The sequence below is a fragment of the Daphnia carinata genome, chromosome 10 (genome assembly GCF_022539665.2).
Source record: "Daphnia carinata strain CSIRO-1 chromosome 10, CSIRO_AGI_Dcar_HiC_V3, whole genome shotgun sequence".
In the NCBI taxonomy this organism is placed as follows: Eukaryota; Metazoa; Arthropoda; class Branchiopoda; order Diplostraca; family Daphniidae; genus Daphnia; species Daphnia carinata.
In genome coordinates, this window is record NC_081340.1 from 5,028,749 (window position 1) to 5,046,917 (window position 18,169).

An 18,169-nucleotide genomic window follows, 5' to 3' on the forward strand; every position below is an offset into this window, starting at 1 on the left:
TATTCATGGTTTAGATCAAGATATTTGTATTCATTTCAACATCCACTGAAAAGGATAAAAACTTCTAGAATATTGTGAATAATAATTATTTTCTAGAAGTTTGTTTCTGTAAAGGAAGAAATTGGTAAAATAAGAACGGCATACTTGCGTTGAAATGGAATTACGTTTTCATATAGAATGCACTTAGTTTTAGTTACATTTGATGAATGTAAAAATTTCTATTTTGAAAAAGACCGTGGTGTCTTTTGAATCTCAAGTTCTCTGAGAAAGCAACCTAGTACGTACCCAAAACATCGGAGGGCGCCATATTTTGGATTGTTATTACTCTTAATTTTATGACGGCAGATGATGACAGCCTTCTCGTAGTACACAATAACCTAACGCGAAACCGGACTTTAAATTCCAACATGGACTTCCTTGCTGAAATGGAGCAGGTTGGCTGTATATTAATTGTTTAGTGTTTTTTAAAATCGCTATATGCCTGATTTTCTGAATGGATTTTGTTTTTTCAGGAGCCGTTTAATCCGAATGAATTCGTTGAACGTCTCGCCTGGATGACCATGGGCGTTTCAAATTTGTCGTCCAACAATGACGATTCGTTTTCTGCAACAGGCCTCCTGAACAATTTCGAAGAAACAATTAAGTTAGACATTTTGCAAGTTTGTGATGCTAAAAGTGTGATAGTCATGAAACATTGGTTTCAGGCACCTTCAAGTTCTCCAAGTTCGTGTTCAAGGAAAATGTGAAAAACTTGAAAATTCCTGCAGAGATGAGGAAAACAGACATTGGCAGAAAATGGCAAAGCTGGAAGAAAAAAATAAGGTGATTTCACAAAGCTAAGTTGCAATAATCTCTATTCTAAATAATTGGTTATACACAGGCTGCTGTAGAAGCATTCCATGAACTAGATTCAAGAATAAATAGTGTTGCAACTAAAGTTGTTTATCTTGGAGATCAGTTAGAAAACGTCAACACCCCTAGATCCCGTGCAGTCGAAGCTCAGAAACTGTTAACACATTTCAATGGATTTATTAAACCTGGAGGACCATTTTCTCCTGTTTTCACTGAAAAAGAGCAGGTTTAAATTTACAGAAAATCTTTTCACAATGGTTTCCTAAAAATGTATTGTTCATTCAGTTATTTGAAGCAGCAGACATTATTCAAAAATTGCAATTAGTTGCACAAGAATTGCCTTCTGCAAAATTTAGTAGTGCCCAAAAACAGATTGCTCAAAAGTATGACGAAATTGAGCGATCACTGATTGAGGAGTTTGCCAAGGCTCAGGTAATAAATTTCGTTCTATCTGCTAAGTTAATTATTTCGTAGATTTATTGTCATGGAACATTGAAGCCTCTTTATAGTGCATATAACATCAATAACTAATGGTTGCATCCTCTTACAACTCTCTACAACTTCTAGGTCAAGGGTGACCGTGCACAGATGAAGCATATCGCGTCGATTTTAAGCCACTTTAAGGGCTATTCCCAATGCATTGATGCATTTATTGAACAAAGTCAAGCGGTATACAAGTAGCATTTATTTATCGGCTATATTTATGTCTAATACTTCTTCTGTTTGTGACTAGGGTGCATTTTCTAGTGGTGATGTGTTTTTAGATGTCGTCCCCCTATGCGAGCGTAATGCCCGAGAAATGAAAGAAGTCTTTCATAATCCTGAGCAAGTGATGGGGAAGTTCATCCTCAACATATTCTATGGAAAACTGCAGGTATATGATAGTTCTTTTCTGAAATGGAAGCACTTATTAGTTTCTGTTTATCTAGGGAACCATAAGTAGTAGTCTATCAGATCGATCCAGACCAGATGCTTATTTAAAACGACTTCATGAATTATATTCTAGGTAACTACTGTGAACATGAAGAAACTTTTGTCGTATTCCGCTTGAGTTACTTGTCTTTATTCGTTGATTAATTTATTTTACGCACTACTAGAACAACAAAATTATCTATTGATTTGGCACGATATGACACTGGAAACGACCACACATTCCTATCAAAACTTGTTAAGAATATCTTTCAACGTTATTTGGAATCTTATATAAGGTAAAGATAGCTTTAACAAACTATTGGTTAAATATGACTAAAAATTTTATTTTTCTTTCAAATCTCTTATAGTTTGGAAATTCGTAACCTGAAGGAAAGAAGTGCTTCCACTCTCAAGAAGTTCTATGAATACAAGAACCACCAAAAAAAACCTATCAACGCTGGAGGGTGATATAATTCATTAGCTAACGAGTTTGCACTATTCATACAAAGTTACATATTGAAGGATTCAGGAACTGAGACGCGATTTACAGGCAGTCATCGTAGCCAAAACCGGTGCTGTTTGGGAAACTCACGGTGGTGAAACATTCCTTTCCGAACAAATCGCTGTTGGCCTATTGGATGAAACTAAGCAAGCCTTGATTCGATGCCATTCAGTACGCCTTTCTTGTGTTTAAATTTTTTATTTTTTCATTAATCATTTGCAAATCGCTATTCATCTTTAGTTGTCACGATCATCCGAGTGCGCTGCCAATGCCGTTCAGATCTTGGACGTCTTGTTCCAGTTTCTCATTGACGAGTTCGTAGACTATGCTCTCGAAGTTGGCCTTCAGGTTATTTGCGATACACAAACAATTTTTAAAAAAAAAAAAAAAAGCAAACAAAAGCATAATTATCTTCTCATTCACGTAGGCTATCCCTCCAGGAGAAAGTAAAGTACAACCAGAACTACATTTTTTCGGAGTCGTCCGTGAAGTAAACGCCATCATTCACCTGATGGATAAACTTTTTCATGATAGCATTATCCCGTTAGTTGTGTAAGTATTGGAATAATCTAAATTGAACAGCTTCATGGAGTAATATGTTTGCATATAGGTCAACCCCGAAACATGGTGAATGCCTGCAAAGAAAGAAAACCATCTCAGAGCAGCTCGAAAATAAATTAGAAATTGGCATTGACCGCTCCTTGTCCGCCATCGTAGGTTACGTCAAAGTCACTCTTCAGTCAGAGCAAAAGAAAGGAGACTTCAAGCCTGAAGGGGACGAGGCCGTCATTGCATCTTCGGTAACTAAAATGATAACATTTTTTTCTTTACCAGATAATCCTTTTTATTGTCCTGTATTACAGGCGTGCATCAAAGTCTGTCGATTTGTGTCTGTGCAAACTGAGCGAATTAGAACGTCTCTAGATGGCAAGAACCAAGAAGCTGTCCTAAGTGAATTGGGAGTGCGATTTCATCGCGTAATCTACGAACACTTTTATCAGTTCCAATACAATTCCATGGGTGAGAAGAAATCATTGTTTAATTTCGATCTTTAATGAATTCAAAGTTGACAAATAGGTGCCCTGTGCGCAATTTGCGACGTAAATGAGTACAAGAAATGCGTGCTAGAATTCAAAGTTCCTATGGTTACCGCATTGTTCGATACCCTTCATGCATTATGCAACCTGCTATTGGTTCTACCTGAAAACTTGAAACAGGTTTGCACTGGGGATCAACTGGTAAGAGACTATTAAATAATAATGAACGGAATTTGCATTTTCACCTTTGCGGTTTACAGGCTACTCTTGATCGATCAATCCTCTCAAACTTTATTCAACTGCGAGCAGATTTTAAAACGGCTCGATTGGGTAATTATTTAAAAACATTGTCTGATGATAAATAAAAGTTGTAAGTTTGGTATTCATCCACAGCAACATAATATTTGTTTAAAGAAAAAAAATTACTAAAAAGAAAATGGCTTTATTTTTTTTTTCATGAGTTTGCCGCGCGAATGAATTACATGTAGGTTTTAACACAATTAGTTTTCCACTGATTGGGATAAGCGAACGTAATTTAAAATGTTTCTAGAGATTAGAATGGTGGAAAACTATTGCGCGTGATGGTATACTAATAAATTAGGTGACAGAAGTATATACTTTCCAGACAAGTAAAAGATTAGCCACCCAACCAACATTTTAACAATTCATGTTTTTTGACTGAATGTTTGCAAAAGTCACGCACCTGGGCTTATCCCCTCTTACAGAATTTAGCGCATGCGATAAACATTGTTCTCTTGGAGTGTGCACAGTTCACCAGTGAAATTTAACTCGATGTTGAAGTCGAGGTCGCGGTTATTCTTCGCATTTGGTTTCATACCGAAAACACCAAAGATCTCTTCATTCCGTTTAACTGTAAGATAGTCATCGAGATAGAACACGGTCTGCTTCCAGTGCGTGTAGGGAGCATCTGGTGCGGTGCTAAATCCCATCCTTTTATGGCATTTAGTAAACTCAATTGTGAAGAAAGTCACCAATGCATGAACGTAATCATTACGGCGAAGCTGGAAAGGTTGAAAACATGGTAACATTAAGTAATGATTTGTAAATGAAGATGCGGACTTCTACCTGGAGAGAAAATGGTGAACTGAAAGCTAATTCGTCTTTCGTGACGGTGTACAAATCGACTTCCTTCAATAAACACGAGTTAGAAACAACTTGTTTAGGATCGACGACGTCAACTAGGGGCTCAGTAATAGCGACTTTGCGGATGCAGCTCATGTTAAAGCCATAAACTTCATCCCACCAGTTGATCTTGTCATCCTTGTATTGCCGGTCTTCAATAGCACAAACATACAAGCTTGCTCGATCAGGGAAGAGAAGACCATCGGGCTTCAACCACTTATCGCGGGCGTACAAGATGGTTTCCAGCATAGATTCATAAAACAAGCAGTAGCCCATCCATTCGGAAATGATGATGTCAACCTAATTATCCAACAAAAAATCATTCACTTTAGTTTCTAATGTTTTGCCAAAATCTCTTATACCTTTTCAATTCCTTCGGGGAGTTCAACTTCTTCCACTTTGCCTTTGATAATGGATACTACATCTTCCATATGATTTGCTTTAACAATCTCTGTGGCCTGATTAACAATATCAGAGCAGTCAATGCCAAAGACTCGAGATGCTCCTGCTTTAGCGGCAAACATGGAAAGAATGCCAGTTCCACACCCGATATCCAAGACAACTTTTCCCTGGTAAACATATTGAAAATGAGAACATGAATGCATAAAGCTAAATTTGTAAAATTACCTTAAAAAGATGTTTATTATGGTACATTGAATTCCTGTATGTCAATGTCCTCACTTCATCTTTAAGCATTTCTTCGTGAATGCCAAAGTGAGCATAAGAATCAAAATAGTAATCCCGTGAAGTCATGTCCTCCTTTGCATCCTCCTTTGACTTTTCAGTGCCATCAACAGTGACTTCTGTTTTTTCCTCTCCGGCTGGTGCTGCAACATCCATGCTCAGGTATTCTGCAGATGCCTACAAAATAGACATAAAATACTACAATGAAAGAAAGAAACATTTATGTTGTGAAATTATCAAATCTCTAGCTCAAGAGCATTAAAAATTAAAGGCTCCTGAAAAATTTCTTTGCCATGTGACACGCACAGTACATTGCGTGAGTAACGATTTTTCTACACAATCAAGAATTAACCAACTATTTTAATAACTGCCAACACAACGTGAAGAATAGTCCTTACCATTTGAATGAAATGTTTTAAACCTACAAATTTCTTTACGAATTAATTACAATTCAACAGAAGAACTTTTCACTTCTTGAAAAGCCGGTAGAAAAAGAACATGTGGTCTTTCATGTGAACGAGGGCGCTGCACGCTGCCACGCTATTGAAGGGTCTCTGTTTAGCATTTTTGGAAATACCTTGAATTAAAGACAAATACATAATACCACATTTTCGTCGAATAATATTGGATTTAATAATACGGTTAATCTACATTTACTTTTTTAAAAAATAAGAACTTTTAAGACAGGCTCTACCACCAAAAGAGCAAAATGAATAGTGATCTGTCAACGTTGGCTTCTTTCATTTCGTTTTCGAATTACCAAATGACTGTCAATTTCACACAAGTCTTAGCGAACTAGCCTTTTGAAAAAAAATACTGATCTGTTTTGGAAAATTACTGTTCTTCAAAATGTTATTTAATTTCGCGAAACAACTCCGAACAGTCATAACTTTCTTCTTTGCATAGTTTCGTTAACGTTGAAGGCCATTGGCCAATGCATTTTTTTCGATTCCTTTCATTTTCTGACAAACAGCTTGCAAGATTATGGCCACCAAGTATGCCTAGAACTTTTTTCGGAGCGTTATTTTGAAATATATAAGGCAGTTAGCTAAAGATAAGTATGCAGTATTGCCTAACATGTACAGATAAGTGGTGCACTGAGCACAATGCTTGCATTTTTTTAGGAAATAATTGCTGATTAGTTCACACGTTATTTAATGAAATGGCTTAGTCTGTGCCATTTACACACTATATGGGTTGGAAACTGCATTAATAAGCTCTCGATGTCAGTCCGAAACCGGAAGAAGCCCACTTATTTGTGTTTTAGTGAGGCTACATATTTATGTTTTCATCATTGCTATTTATTTATGTTCTAGTGATAAAAGGATCTACCAGCTTACAAGAAAAGCCGTGTGCACGTTATAAAGATAAAAAAAAAACTAAACAACAATGGTCAAAGCAGAAAACTGGTGGACGGTGCCACGGTGGTATACGTCCCGTTTCATATGCCCGTGACTAGTTTCTCTGGCAACATTGGATCAGCTGAGCGAGTGTTGTATGTAGCTGCCCGCTTCGGGTTTTGTTGGTCCACTTTTCGGAAATTTGGTGGAGAAATTCAGGTCATTTTTTGCTATCAACGTATATGTTGAGAGCTGACCTTCTTCGTTAAAAATGGTGAGTTAATATTCGACGTCTCTTCACAAATTATCAGTACAATATTCTCTTTAATCATTATCATGCAGGGCGACGATCCTCCATTTCTCTCTGTTGGGACAGAAGTGAGTGCCAAGTACAAAGGCGCTTTCTGCGAAGCCAAAGTTCGGAAAGTGGTCAAGAGTATCAAGTGCAAAGTGAGTGAACTATGAAGTGGGATGGGAAATTTAAGCACATAATTTTTTATACTGATATTCATAGGTCATGTTCAAATTGGGCCTCGGCAGCGCTGTGGTTTCTGATGATCAAATCAAGGGACTATTGAGGGTAAATCAAATTTGCAAGTCTGTGTTGTTGGTATCTTTTCTCTACTGTTGATAAACTAGGTTGGTGCACAAGTGGAAGCCAAGCATCCTGAAAAAGCCCAATTCGTTGAAGCTGTAATCAACAAAATTCAAGATTGCAGTCAATATACAGTTGGTAAGAATTGCAAGACATAGCTTTTATACTTCATTAATCTTTTCCTTGCAGTATTTGATGATGGAGACATTACTACCTTGAGACGGACTTCTTTATGTCTAAAAAGTGGTAGACATTTTGCAGAGGGTGAAACTCTTGATCAACTGCCATTAACACATCCAGAACACTTTGGCACACCTGTGCTTGGTGGTAGACGAGGCGGAAGAAGAAGGTAGAAGTGACATGGTCAAAGAAGAGGGATCATCTGATTCATTTTCTTTTATCATCTGCCATAGGGATGAAAGTAGTGATGAAGATGGTGATGAAGATTCTGAATTGGGTCGCCCAGAAAAAAGTGCGACAAGAAAGCCTGAAGATCGTGAACCTAATATCGGGAAAATTGTGTGCGTTGAAGTTAGTGACAAAAAGAAAGGCAAAGAGACCTGGTTTCCCGGTCTTATTGTAGCGCCTACTGCCCAAGATGCTGTATCCATTCATGTCAAGGACGAGTATCTTGTTCGCTCTTTCAAAGACGCCAGATAGTAAGCTATAGTTCCGATCTGTAAATGTACATTAACATGGTTTTAAATACCTCTCTCGTTTAGTTACACCGTGCCAAAGAAAGAAGCCATGGAGTTCACTCGTGAAATAGCTTTGAAAACAGAGCATAACGCTCTGAAAACAGGTATTAACATTTTTTTCGCAATTAAAAATTTTCATGGTATATTTAAAATATATATTTAAAAATTTCAATCTTACAGCTATTGAGAAAGCCATGCAGTATTTGGACAAAAATGAATTGCCTGCGCACTGGGATCGTGAAGTGCTTTTCGGATTAGATGATGCTGGCAGCATCAATGAAAGTAAAGGCTCAGACGCAGACAGCTCTGACGAAGAGACCCGTGAAGAGAAAGACCACTTTGTGGCACAGCTTTATAAATTCATGGACGACAACGGAACACCGATCAACAAAGGGCCAACAATTAATAGTCGCGATCTGGATCTATACCGATTGTTCAAGATCGTTAACAAGATGGGCGGCTTTAATCGCGTTACTAATCAGAATGGCTGGAAAGTAGTTACAAAGAAGCTAATTTTGAACTCAGCCTCAAACTCTTCAACCCATGTTAAGCAAGCTTACAAAAAGTGCGTATAAATAGTTTATCGGAAGATGGTTGATGGCGCTGGTATTCAGCGTTAATTCTTCAATGTATTTCTTTTTGTTGGTACAGGTATTTGTACGGGTTCGAAGATTTCTACCGTAAACTTGGCTGCACAATGAATAGTCCCCGTGGAGCTAAATCACGAGCACGACCGGGGCGCAGCTTGATCCGCGATAGAGACCGTGGCACTTCTGGGTCATCCACTCCTAAAGGAGATTTAGAAGAAGAAGAAAAGATAAAAGTAGAAGAAGAGATACCTGTGTCGCCATCCACCCAAGAATTAGTGCCAATGATAGAAACTGCTGTTGTAGTAGACGAGGAAAGTATTTCTGTCACCGTTGAAGAAGAGGAAATCGATGAGTCTTCGTCTGTATCTCAGCCTCCTCCTCGAAAGCAAAGAGAACGCTCTTTGCCTCTTCGTTTACAGGATACAATCACAACGAAACTTGTGGTAGTGAAAAAAGAAGAAGAAAGTGGTGGCGATGAAGCGATTGAACAGGAAGTCGAAAGTAACAGCAGCCATTCGGTTCGGAGCCAACGGGGCACCCGGAGTCGCATTCCACGGGAAAAATCAGATGAAACTGAACAGCCGGAAGCTAATCGCTCGGCACGTAAACGCGGGAAAAGTCGAATGGAGGAAAAAACAACTGAAGAAGATGATAAGGTATAAATTACAGGCAAGATGGGCTGTAATTTTCTTTAGTTATGATGTTCTATGGTGAAGTTAATTACGAAATTACGATTTCCTTGTTTAGACGATTCGTGTTAAGGTGAAAGAAGAAAACGCGAATGGCAAAGAAGATTCCGAAAAGAAGCCTAAAGAAAACGTCGAGAAGAAGAATAAAACGCCTGGTAGGGAACCCAAAAACCGTGGGCGTAAAAGTGAAGATGCCGGAAAAGTAGAAGAACCAAAGATGGCCGAAGAAGAGCATATTACGGTAGATCAAGAAGAACCAACACCGAAACGAAGGGGCCGTAAACCTAGAGCTTTGGGTGACTCTGAGGAGTAAGTAACACACTTTGCTTTCAAATATGTTTGTCTTCTAAATTCTAACGTACCCGACTGTAGGGACGAAGGAGGGCGGCTTCCGGCTAATGTTGATGTCCAGATTGGCGATAAACTCAAGGTCTACTACGGTGACAAACCAATACAAGACTCCAAAGTTACATATGAAGCCAAGGTTTGTTATAGTTATTGGTGTTTTTCCAAACAAAATTACTGATTAATATTGCGCCCTCCAGGTCTGTGAAATACGCTGTGAGGGTTCGAGCAAACTATATTTGGTTCATTATACGGGTTGGAATACGCGATACGATGAATGGATTAAGCGAGCTCGCATTGCCGAAAATCTAACTTGGACGCCTAATCGCAAACGAAGCAAATCTGTGCATGGCCAAGGTACTATACGCACCAGTACCTCAGCTCCTAGTGGAAAAACCGTTCCTGCCAAACGAGGTAGAACGCGTGGACAAGATTCGTCAAGGTAGTTTGTTTCGTGTTCTAGAGAAAACCGTTCCGCGCAATGCCACAATCTCATTCTTTTTCTACAGATCAGCAACACCATCATCAGTGACGTCTACTTCGTCGACTGGGCAAAGAAATGCTAACCTTGCGTCTGGTGAAGATTCAGGCAGCAAAATCCCTCCTACCAAAAATAGTCGCCGTCGTTCTCGACGTATTTCAGAAATATCTGGTATGTCAGCCGAAAGTATGAATTCGTCGGATGACGAGGAGGAAGAGGGTACAGTTCGCGTTCGAAAGAAGCCTACCAAAAAAGTTGCTTCAGCGAGTGTCGAAAGCGAAGAATCGGAGCCAGTCGATGTAGAGGAATCAGATCGTACTCCACGGAGGAGACATCAGCGACGCAGGATCTCAGAAACTGAACAAATGCCGTCAGAGAACAAAGTACAAGATCCTCCTGTTGTCGATGTTTCAGCCAGCATTACGACGCTAACGCCTGTTCGAAGAGGCCGACGTCGGGCTGTAACGGCACCCGAATCTGCTGTGATCGATCCTGTGCCCATTAAAGAAGAACAAGTTGAAGCAGAGAAAACCTCAGAACCTGCTGCCGATCTCATTTCCGTGTCCGGTCAGTCGATGTTCTAATTCCGTTCGATTAACGTAGTATCTTTATTCAGAATCCTTCTTTTACGCTTTTGCAGAGGAAGAACCTAAAGGAAAAGACTTTGATCTGAAAAAAATTCGTTCGGAGCTCAAAATGCCTGTTGATATTGCTGCTACAACAATTGCTCTTAAAGTTTCGTCACCTGTACCACCAAGTCTGCCACCGCCTCCCATCCCGATAGCCGTCTCACCTGTTTCCACTACGTCCACAGTTGTCTCTCCCGTGCAACAACAACAGCATGCCGTCGAATCCCTAGCCTCGGCAACTGGCAGGGGAGACGATGATATTTATGAATTCCGCGAACCGGAGCCGTTCGAATTTGAGGTCCGAGCTCGCCGTGAATCCCCCTTTAATGAAGATAGAGTTCACCATCGTTTTAATCAGCGGAAATCTACGAAAGAGGAGGAGGAAGATCCCAGTCCAAAGAAAACTAATGCTGCACCGGTGGTAAATGCATTCTTAATTTTAACGATTAAGAAAATTAATCGTATAAATTTTCGGTGAAACGATGTTAAATTTTGTTTCCGTTTCTTAGCGGTCAGGTTCAGCCGAAAGAAGCAAATCTGTTATTACCTCACCGCCTCGTGGTGGTCGTTCTTGTTCGACGGCCATCACAGTGCTAGTTGTGCCACCAGAGGAGACGGAACCGACGCAAGAAACTCCAACGACCTCTTGTCCATCACCCGTAGCTACTCAGCCAAGCGATGATGTCATTTCCATAGCGCCTGTTTCAAATGCTCAGTCACCGCCACCGCAGCCGCCTCTGCCAACGCTGCCGATTGGGTTCGAAATATTATAGATAAAATCCAGATTTTTTTTTTAACGGATGATTCCTTCTTGCATTTTAGGCCTACAAGTCCTAAAGCAGAGGATCCACCTGCTGAAGAAGAAAAATTAGCGGAGGAGCAACCTCAGGCCTCTACTGTGAGTTGTTTAGATTTGGCGCCACCAGTTGCATCGCCAAGTCCCATACTGCCTATGCCACCAATACCTGCCGTTGCAGCTCGCCCAGTTGTGGCTACCTCCAGTACACCCGTAGTTTTTGCCCATAAATCTACGTCTCTGGAGGTAAAATTGAGAAAGGCCGCAGAAGAACATGAGGACGACAACGGGGATGCAGATGAAGAAGAGGACGGAGTTGAAGAAGATTCCTCAGCGAACGACACCAAGAACAATAGGCTTCCATCAAAAAGAGAGCGAAGAAAAGCTGGTGCCAGAAAAGCCATCAGCCGAGAATTTATAGAGTCGGATGAAGATTCACCTGAAGATCCCGGAATCGCAAGTGAAACTATGCCCAATAAAGTTGTTGATGATGAAAAGGCTTCAAGTGATTCTACCCCTTCGGAAATCGCCGAAGACGATGAACTAGCGGATAAGGACAACGAGCCAGACTGCCTACTTGCAGTAAGGAAATCTAGCCCAAATTGCTCTAGTCTGTCAAAATTGAAAACAGACGAAGATTTAGACGTATGTTTTTTTTATGATCCACTTAATCCATTTTGATTTATAACATATCCCATTCCGTGTTTGCAGGAAAATTCTCTGCTATGCGAAGAAACGATTCCAGGTAGCCCAGTGACACATTCTACAGCTCCTTCCTCAGATCTTCCAGACATTTCTCTTCCAATCCCTTCGACGTCCCGCTCAACTGAAATGCCATTCGCTAGTGCACCTTCGGCACCTAATATGCCCCGAACTCGAGGTTTATCAGGTGGGAACAATTCAGCACCACGTGCCAATCGTAAGCGAGGTCTACGTCAAGCATTAGCTATGCAGCGACCTGGATGTGTACGCCCAGTTGGAGGACCTTCTCTAGTATTAGAGAACACGCCCCCTACAACGCCAGATGGAAGTATTTCTTCGTCATCTAGCTCACCCCAAGGGTAATGACCGTCCGATTTTATGTGATTTTGAGTTATTTAAAAAAAATTTTGCTTGGACATTAGGGATCATGGCGGCATGTCGCCAGATCACGATAGTAGTGTGAAGTCTGACCGTGAATTCTCAGAAAACGACAATGCAGCTCCGAATCCTCAGGTTTTGCAAAACACAGTCGAAATCCCTGTGGCTCGTAACGTCGGGCCAAGAGCCAGCGCAACAGCTCAACCCGTGCCAACCCCAGTTCTGAAACGACGAGAGGATGAAGGCCCTCGTCAAATGCAACAACACCCAGAGGAAGAATCACCGGTTAAACGACGTCGACGAGGGGTCGTTATGTCTGCGTGTGATCCAAATTCAGCGCGCAGGGGCCGAGGTCACGGTCGAAGCCCTAGAAGAACTGGTAAGTCATTTATTATTGAAATGAATTCTATTGAACCAAGCTCTAGTTTCTGAGGTATTATTGTCTGTTTTTCTTTTTCAAGGTTCTGACAGCGAGGACACTACCACGGACTATGTGAATTCCTCCAGTATAGTGTCAGGCTGTATCAACTTAACAAACTATCAGCCTCGTTCTACAAGATACAATTTCTGCACAGATCTCGGTAAATCCAGTGATTATTGCGAAACGTCTAAACTATAAAATTTGATGCATTTTGAAAATTTTTCGTTGCTTTTAGACCCAGAATTGGACGCATCACAGCGCATCGCTTCATTGCAAGATAAACTCCGGGAATTGAGACAAACCTACAGTGCATTGAAAGCGAGGGTAATGCTTATTGACCGACGGAGAAAGAAGCTTAAGCGCAAAGAAAAGGAAGCTACGTCTTGATGGATCAAAAACAAACACATGCACAATAGGTTTTTCTGAATTTTAATTCGATTCTGACAAGTGACTTTACTACAAACAGTTTGTGTTATTTATTTCTAACTGACCGTCGTTGCGATGAATCATGCATTTCCAAATGTTCTCTCCTTTTTGCTTGTATACGTGCCCGTGTATGGAATACTCTCTCAACATCCTCATCGTGGATGCGTGATGACTGGAGCCTTGACAATTGATACTTCATGAAAGAACCACTGGTGGTCCCATCAGTAACTTAAAGAGACAAGCACATGTTCATACCATTAGCAATAACCATGCATTGTGGTAACTATTGAAAAGGTGCTGAACTGGTGTAGTAACTGTTTGGAAACCCACTGCTGATTCAATCGGTTGCCATTTGTTTAAAATTAGAGAAGCAAACTTCCCGCCGATTGTAAAGGTTGTTGACGTGGTGACATGAAACTCGCATTTTAAATGATTGATTACCGACTGTTTTGCATCCTTTCCTGTCCTCTCAAAATTTCGTCTTTTTTATTCAGAAATTAAGGCTTTTGTGTTTTTCCGAGTAGCCCCTAACTTTATCCTATGACCTCACAGTTTTTCTTATGGTATTGCGGCCATTACCTCCCTTATTTTAGAAAAAATAATAATTGAGTAACCCATTTCCGAGATCCTCCAGCTATGAGATGGAAACGAAAAATACGATAATTATGTCTTTTGGCGATCGAATTTTGAAATACAATTTATTAGCGGATAAAAAAATTTAAAAAAAAAAGGGTCAATGTTAAATCGCAACGCTGTAAATGAAATTAACACCCCGTTGACTGACGCAAACAAGACAGCTGTTATCTGGGGTAGTGAACGATTCATTATATTTCCCCTCTGTTTTTTTCTCTCAGCTTTATACTGTTATTGGTGACAATACAGTCTCACCTAAGTATAAGTAGGTCAAATATGGAAATGGTACCAGAATCGGGTATATCTCAATTGTTTCATCTTAAATAAGATGTCGATTCTCATTATTGTGTCGAACTTTTATGTCTTTTCTAAATCAAGAAATCCAAGATGAAGGAATCCTTAATCAGCAAAGACAGATAGAGAAAGAGGTGTAAACTCAAATTTTACTGTTCTTGCTATGTGGCAGTGAATGTCTTTAATCGTTTAACATTTAAGAAATTGTTCACCTCTTTGATAGGTTGCAGAAAGCCATCCATTGATTGGGCAGTTACAACCATTAACATGTCTGTTACAAGAGTACATGAATGATCCTGTTTATGTAAACAAACTGACAAAATTGACAAATGTGTATCAATCACTAAGAAGAGTGCGACCAGATGGGAATTGTTTCTACAGAGGATTTGGCTTTTCATACTTTGAGAGACTTCTGGATAACGAGGAGGAGTGGAAAAAATTTCAAGCTCTTGTTATGGGCACAAAGGATCAGTTGATATCCCAGGGATTTCCTAAATTTACTGTCGAAGACTTTTTTGATTCGGTATATTAGATCTAAACAAAAAGTACCAATTGATTCTTGCAACTTGGTTTTCAGTTTATGGAGATTGTGAACCGTCTTGGTGGAGAATCAAAAATGGATGTCGAAGAACTTCATCGAATTTTCAATGACTCAGGGGTAATGATTGCTATAGGCTAACTTAAAATTACTTTTTTTAAACACTTGGCACAATTTACATGTATGCAGACAAGCGATTATTTGGTTGTATACCTTCGCCTTGTTACATCAGGACAATTGCAAAAAGAGGAGGACTTCTATCAGAATTTCCTGGAAGGAGACAGGAGCATGAAAGAGTTTTGTCAACAGGTACCAAGTTGTAGCAATACTTTTTGAGACCGTAAGGTTTACTAATTTCTATCTGTGGCTCTTAGGAAGTGGAACCCATGTATCGAGAATCCGATCACATGCATGCCATAGCATTAGGATCTGGTCTTAACGTTGGTATTCGAGTAGTATATTTAGACCGCGGTGAAATAACAACTAATCCACCAGAGCATGATTTCCCTGAAGATTGTACTCCGTCTGTTTACCTTCTTTATCGGCCGGGCCATTATGATATTCTGTACAAGTAAATAAAAATAAATTTAACAATATTTCCTTTTTTCAAAAAACAAAAACAAAAAGATTATGGATAAAGATTTGTATTCTGTGTATGACGAGTAAATGGTACATAAATCACGGCCATGCCAGTCTTCTATCTAGAAAATTATTGAGAAAAAACCTATTTAAAACCAGACTGATTGGGTAGACTTCCGCTTTTCGTCAATAGCTCCGCAACCTGTAACGAAACAAAACACTGCACACCATTAATGATATTTCGAATTTCGCAAAACCCCCCTGGTTGGGAGCGGAGTAAAAACAGACCGTCAGTGATACATATTTAACCAAACCAAATGTCGCAAGAACCCTCTGCAGATGATCATATAGGGGGTAGTATGCTCCGTCAATGTACAATAACACTGTGGATATTCATAGAGAAAATGCATAATACAAACAAAAATACTGGCATAGCATGTAAATGACATGGGACACCTACATTTAAAGAATGCTTGCAAGTCATTTTTCCAGGTTTCTAAACTTGTGAAGACCATTTCTCCTGGGCTCTCGTGGCACAGGCGGCACAAAACTCGAGTGACATTTGCTTGTTAAACACATGTAGACATATTCCAGCAGAGAAAGGCACTGTTTGGCGCGTGGGCTCGGGTAGAAGTGTGTCGTCACCAAATAAATTTATATCTTCTTCACTGAAATTGGACAACACGTCTAGTGATTCTGCATCAAGTTGCGTTGGGCATGACGGCGAACTCGGCATCCAGTCGTAACTGTCCTCATCATCATGGATGGCGCTCATGCAACTTGAGCTTTCACTTGTTCTTTCGATTTTTATCCTTTTTGAGTCATCAATCATAGGCAACTCTGCTACAGATTTTCTCTTCATAGGATGAACTGATGGCCTTAACGATGTAGACATTGGAATGTGTGATTCTTGCTTGATTGTTTTGATAAGACCAGATATCTCCTGAACATTGGCAAGAATGCTTTTGAAGTACGAGATTTCTTTTTGCAGTTGGTCGATTGTTAGATCCTTTTCCTTCAACTTGTCCTTTAGTAACTCGTTTTCTTTCTTGGCGACAGCAAGATTTTCTTCCAATCCATTGATGTAGCGTTTCTTCTTCAGTCTATTTTCTCTGGCAAGAAGTGCATTTTTGGAGAGGGAGGCTCCATCCACATCATCATCTGACCTCGGTGATGAAATGTCTGGAATTTTATCTTGGGCTGGTCTTCCAAGTACAACATTTTGTGGCAAGGCCACACGGATTACCTTGTGGTGTGGACCGTTGAAAGTGTCTCGTCCAGATCCCATCTGGGTTACATTTATGGTTCTGTATGTTTTCATAGATTGAGGGATGCCTCCATTGGCGCTGACTAGCCTGATAAGCTTAGTCTCGGGCATTTTCGATTGAATTGTTTTGGAAAAAGAAAAGCAAATAGACAGTTTAGTCTGTTTATGGGATCCTATGTCGATCGTCTAACTTACTTAGAAGTCGAGAGGACTTTCGCTTTCAGGGTGCTTTCAGGGAAATTACTATATCTCTTACAATCTGAAATTACTGCAAAGATTACAAATGTTTACTTTTTGAATAAAATGCAACCAAATACGAGTTTAATACCTTGAAAAATGTAGGGCGGAGAGAGCGCTCTGAAAATGGCGACCTATGTCGATTTCTCTTTTGTTGATAGTGTTTGCTAGTATTACACTATTACGTCATTCAGTGTTGTCGCTTTTCTTGAATATTATGGTTTCAAGATTTTATTGCATTGTTATTAAGTTTCTGTTCAAATGCGGCTTGTGCAAAAATTTCCATTCAAGATAAATGAAAATTTCTATTAACTATCGATTAATAGTCGATTACATAGTTTAATAAAATACTAACCTAAAAAATGCAACATCGGACGGCCATGCGCACTTTGGTGGGGAAACTCAAGTGGAGTTTTGTGTAAGAATGAAAAAGGTGGGAAAAGTGAGCATTGTTCTCTGAAGTATTGGAGGCCATATTTTTTAAGATTTTGTATCCCTGTGCCCCTATGGAAAAGTAGATTAAATTCTTGGGAAAATGAAACCAAATGATTGAACTTTGAATGATTAAACTTTGAATGATTGAAGTTTCTGAAGTTTCAACAACTGGATAGCAAGTTCTGACCTGTACATTCATTTTGTAAGTAAACTTCCTTATAAAATTCATTCGTTGATGTGGCTTCAATAAATTTTCTATTTACAGGAAAAGTAATATCATTTTTGAAGTCTTTCACTTTGATGAAGATAACGGTCAAGTTGATTTCTCTGGAATCCATGTGCTAGGTATGTGATGCTCAATTCAATTACTTGTGTGAATCTGTTCGTTCTTAAGTCATTTCAAATAGTTTTAGTTGCCTTTTTTCATTGGAAAATAAGTGTAGATGAGATTAACAACCAAATCGATTATCACAAATGATGGTTTCAATAACTGGGTTGGAAGACGTGTTTACGACGTGAAATTCGAGTTTGAACTCGTGTATTGGTTTCCCATGTCTTGCGAAGTAGTTAACGTGGAAACCTGGAGATGGTGCTTTCGGTATTATGCATCATATTTGAAAGTCCGAACTGTTACAGTGAATAGTAGCATACCACTGTGCATAGCTTTTCCTGGCCAAATCATGGGAAGACAAAACGTATTTTGTGGGAACGGAAAACGCCATGTGATTCTTCGTTCAGACCTGCCGATAAAAACGGAGGACGGATGCTGATCTGCTAGGCGAGCGGATGCTGTCATATCGTACCAGACCGACCCCTCGCTGCGTCCAGCCACGATTTTTATCAATAGGCTCCAGTTACGTCTGTCCGATTTCGATAGACCGATTTTCGTCAACACTCTATCTTAGGCTCCTCCTCCGGAAAGAAGGGAGTACAATATTCATAAAAGTAAACGAATAATGACGACTT

At 39.8% G+C, this 18,169-nt stretch overlaps 5 protein-coding genes across 5 annotated transcripts; 3 read left to right on the forward strand and 2 right to left on the reverse strand.

The window, feature by feature from the left end:
* The first annotated feature begins 285 nt into the window (after window positions 1–285).
* LOC130696094 (exocyst complex component 5-like) lies at window positions 286–3,714 on the forward strand. Its single transcript, XM_057519166.2, has 17 exons — window positions 286–434; window positions 513–643; window positions 705–822; window positions 881–1,078; window positions 1,138–1,284; window positions 1,420–1,521; window positions 1,586–1,726; window positions 1,782–1,858; window positions 1,950–2,060; window positions 2,133–2,228; window positions 2,287–2,437; window positions 2,507–2,614; window positions 2,694–2,818; window positions 2,877–3,066; window positions 3,130–3,286; window positions 3,344–3,504; window positions 3,564–3,714. Exons 1-17 carry the CDS (start codon window positions 336–338, stop codon window positions 3,666–3,668), a joined length of 2,217 nt encoding a protein of 738 aa, XP_057375149.2. The 5' UTR covers window positions 286–335; the 3' UTR covers window positions 3,669–3,714.
* Window positions 3,715–3,729: 15 nt separating this feature from the next.
* LOC130696104 (protein arginine N-methyltransferase 1-like) lies at window positions 3,730–5,669 on the reverse strand. Its single transcript, XM_057519184.1, has 5 exons — window positions 5,529–5,669; window positions 5,074–5,307; window positions 4,809–5,015; window positions 4,390–4,746; window positions 3,730–4,325 (listed from the first exon to the last, which is right to left on the reverse strand). Exons 1-5 carry the CDS (start codon window positions 5,529–5,531, stop codon window positions 4,032–4,034), a joined length of 1,095 nt encoding a protein of 364 aa, XP_057375167.1. The 5' UTR covers window positions 5,532–5,669; the 3' UTR covers window positions 3,730–4,031.
* A 917-nt stretch (window positions 5,670–6,586) lies between these two features.
* Window positions 6,587–13,181, forward strand: LOC130696093 (AT-rich interactive domain-containing protein 4B-like). The gene is made up of 20 exons (XM_057519165.2): window positions 6,587–6,744; window positions 6,813–6,920; window positions 6,985–7,050; window positions 7,110–7,203; window positions 7,255–7,414; window positions 7,479–7,724; window positions 7,788–7,867; window positions 7,944–8,328; window positions 8,415–9,009; window positions 9,101–9,351; window positions 9,415–9,526; window positions 9,588–9,829; window positions 9,897–10,435; window positions 10,509–10,918; window positions 11,007–11,254; window positions 11,320–11,938; window positions 12,005–12,354; window positions 12,418–12,752; window positions 12,835–12,954; window positions 13,030–13,181. The coding sequence occupies exons 1-20, from the start codon at window positions 6,742–6,744 to the stop codon at window positions 13,179–13,181; spliced, it is 5,115 nt and encodes a 1,704-aa protein (XP_057375148.1). The 5' UTR covers window positions 6,587–6,741.
* An 819-nt stretch (window positions 13,182–14,000) lies between these two features.
* LOC130696107 (ubiquitin thioesterase otubain-like) lies at window positions 14,001–15,281 on the forward strand. Its single transcript, XM_057519186.2, has 6 exons — window positions 14,001–14,151; window positions 14,232–14,281; window positions 14,371–14,670; window positions 14,725–14,805; window positions 14,875–14,994; window positions 15,060–15,281. The coding sequence occupies exons 1-6, from the start codon at window positions 14,130–14,132 to the stop codon at window positions 15,258–15,260; spliced, it is 774 nt and encodes a 257-aa protein (XP_057375169.1). The 5' UTR covers window positions 14,001–14,129; the 3' UTR covers window positions 15,261–15,281.
* Window positions 15,282–15,313: 32 nt separating this feature from the next.
* Window positions 15,314–16,919, reverse strand: LOC130696105 (uncharacterized). The gene is made up of 3 exons (XM_057519185.2): window positions 16,860–16,919; window positions 15,725–16,799; window positions 15,314–15,647 (listed from the first exon to the last, which is right to left on the reverse strand). Exon 2 carries the CDS (start codon window positions 16,640–16,642, stop codon window positions 15,761–15,763), a length of 882 nt encoding a protein of 293 aa, XP_057375168.1. The 5' UTR covers window positions 16,643–16,799; window positions 16,860–16,919; the 3' UTR covers window positions 15,314–15,647; window positions 15,725–15,760.
* Between the last annotated feature and the right edge of the window lie 1,250 nt (window positions 16,920–18,169).

What these genes read in the sequence shown, in the direction of transcription:
- LOC130696094 (XM_057519166.2), top strand. Translation starts at nt 336, where the DNA reads ATGACGGCAGATGATGACAGCCTTCTCGTAGTACACAATAACCTAACG. An exon ending in TCCTTGCTGAAATGGAGCAG is followed by an intron (nt 435 to 512) that starts GTTGGCTGTATA and finishes TTGTTTTTTCAG; the next exon opens with GAGCCGTTTAATCCGAATGA. An exon ending in TATTTGGAATCTTATATAAG is followed by an intron (nt 2,061 to 2,132) that starts GTAAAGATAGCT and finishes AATCTCTTATAG; the next exon opens with TTTGGAAATTCGTAACCTGA.
- LOC130696104 (XM_057519184.1), bottom strand. An exon ending in TCCCCGAAGGAATTGAAAAG is followed by an intron (nt 4,747 to 4,808) that starts GTATAAGAGATT and finishes TTGGATAATTAG; the next exon opens with GTTGACATCATCATTTCCGA. An exon ending in GTTCACCATTTTCTCTCCAG is followed by an intron (nt 4,326 to 4,389) that starts GTAGAAGTCCGC and finishes CAACCTTTCCAG; the next exon opens with CTTCGCCGTAATGATTACGT.
- LOC130696093 (XM_057519165.2), top strand. An exon ending in CGATCTCATTTCCGTGTCCG is followed by an intron (nt 10,436 to 10,508) that starts GTCAGTCGATGT and finishes ACGCTTTTGCAG; the next exon opens with AGGAAGAACCTAAAGGAAAA. An exon ending in AAACAGACGAAGATTTAGAC is followed by an intron (nt 11,939 to 12,004) that starts GTATGTTTTTTT and finishes CCGTGTTTGCAG; the next exon opens with GAAAATTCTCTGCTATGCGA.
- LOC130696107 (XM_057519186.2), top strand. Translation starts at nt 14,130, where the DNA reads ATGGAAATGGTACCAGAATCGG. An exon ending in GGAAATGGTACCAGAATCGG is followed by an intron (nt 14,152 to 14,231) that starts GTATATCTCAAT and finishes TTCTAAATCAAG; the next exon opens with AAATCCAAGATGAAGGAATC. An exon ending in GAATTTTCAATGACTCAGGG is followed by an intron (nt 14,806 to 14,874) that starts GTAATGATTGCT and finishes ACATGTATGCAG; the next exon opens with ACAAGCGATTATTTGGTTGT.
- LOC130696105 (XM_057519185.2), bottom strand. Translation starts at nt 16,642, where the DNA reads ATGCCCGAGACTAAGCTTATCAGGCTAGTCAGCGCCAATGGAGGCATC.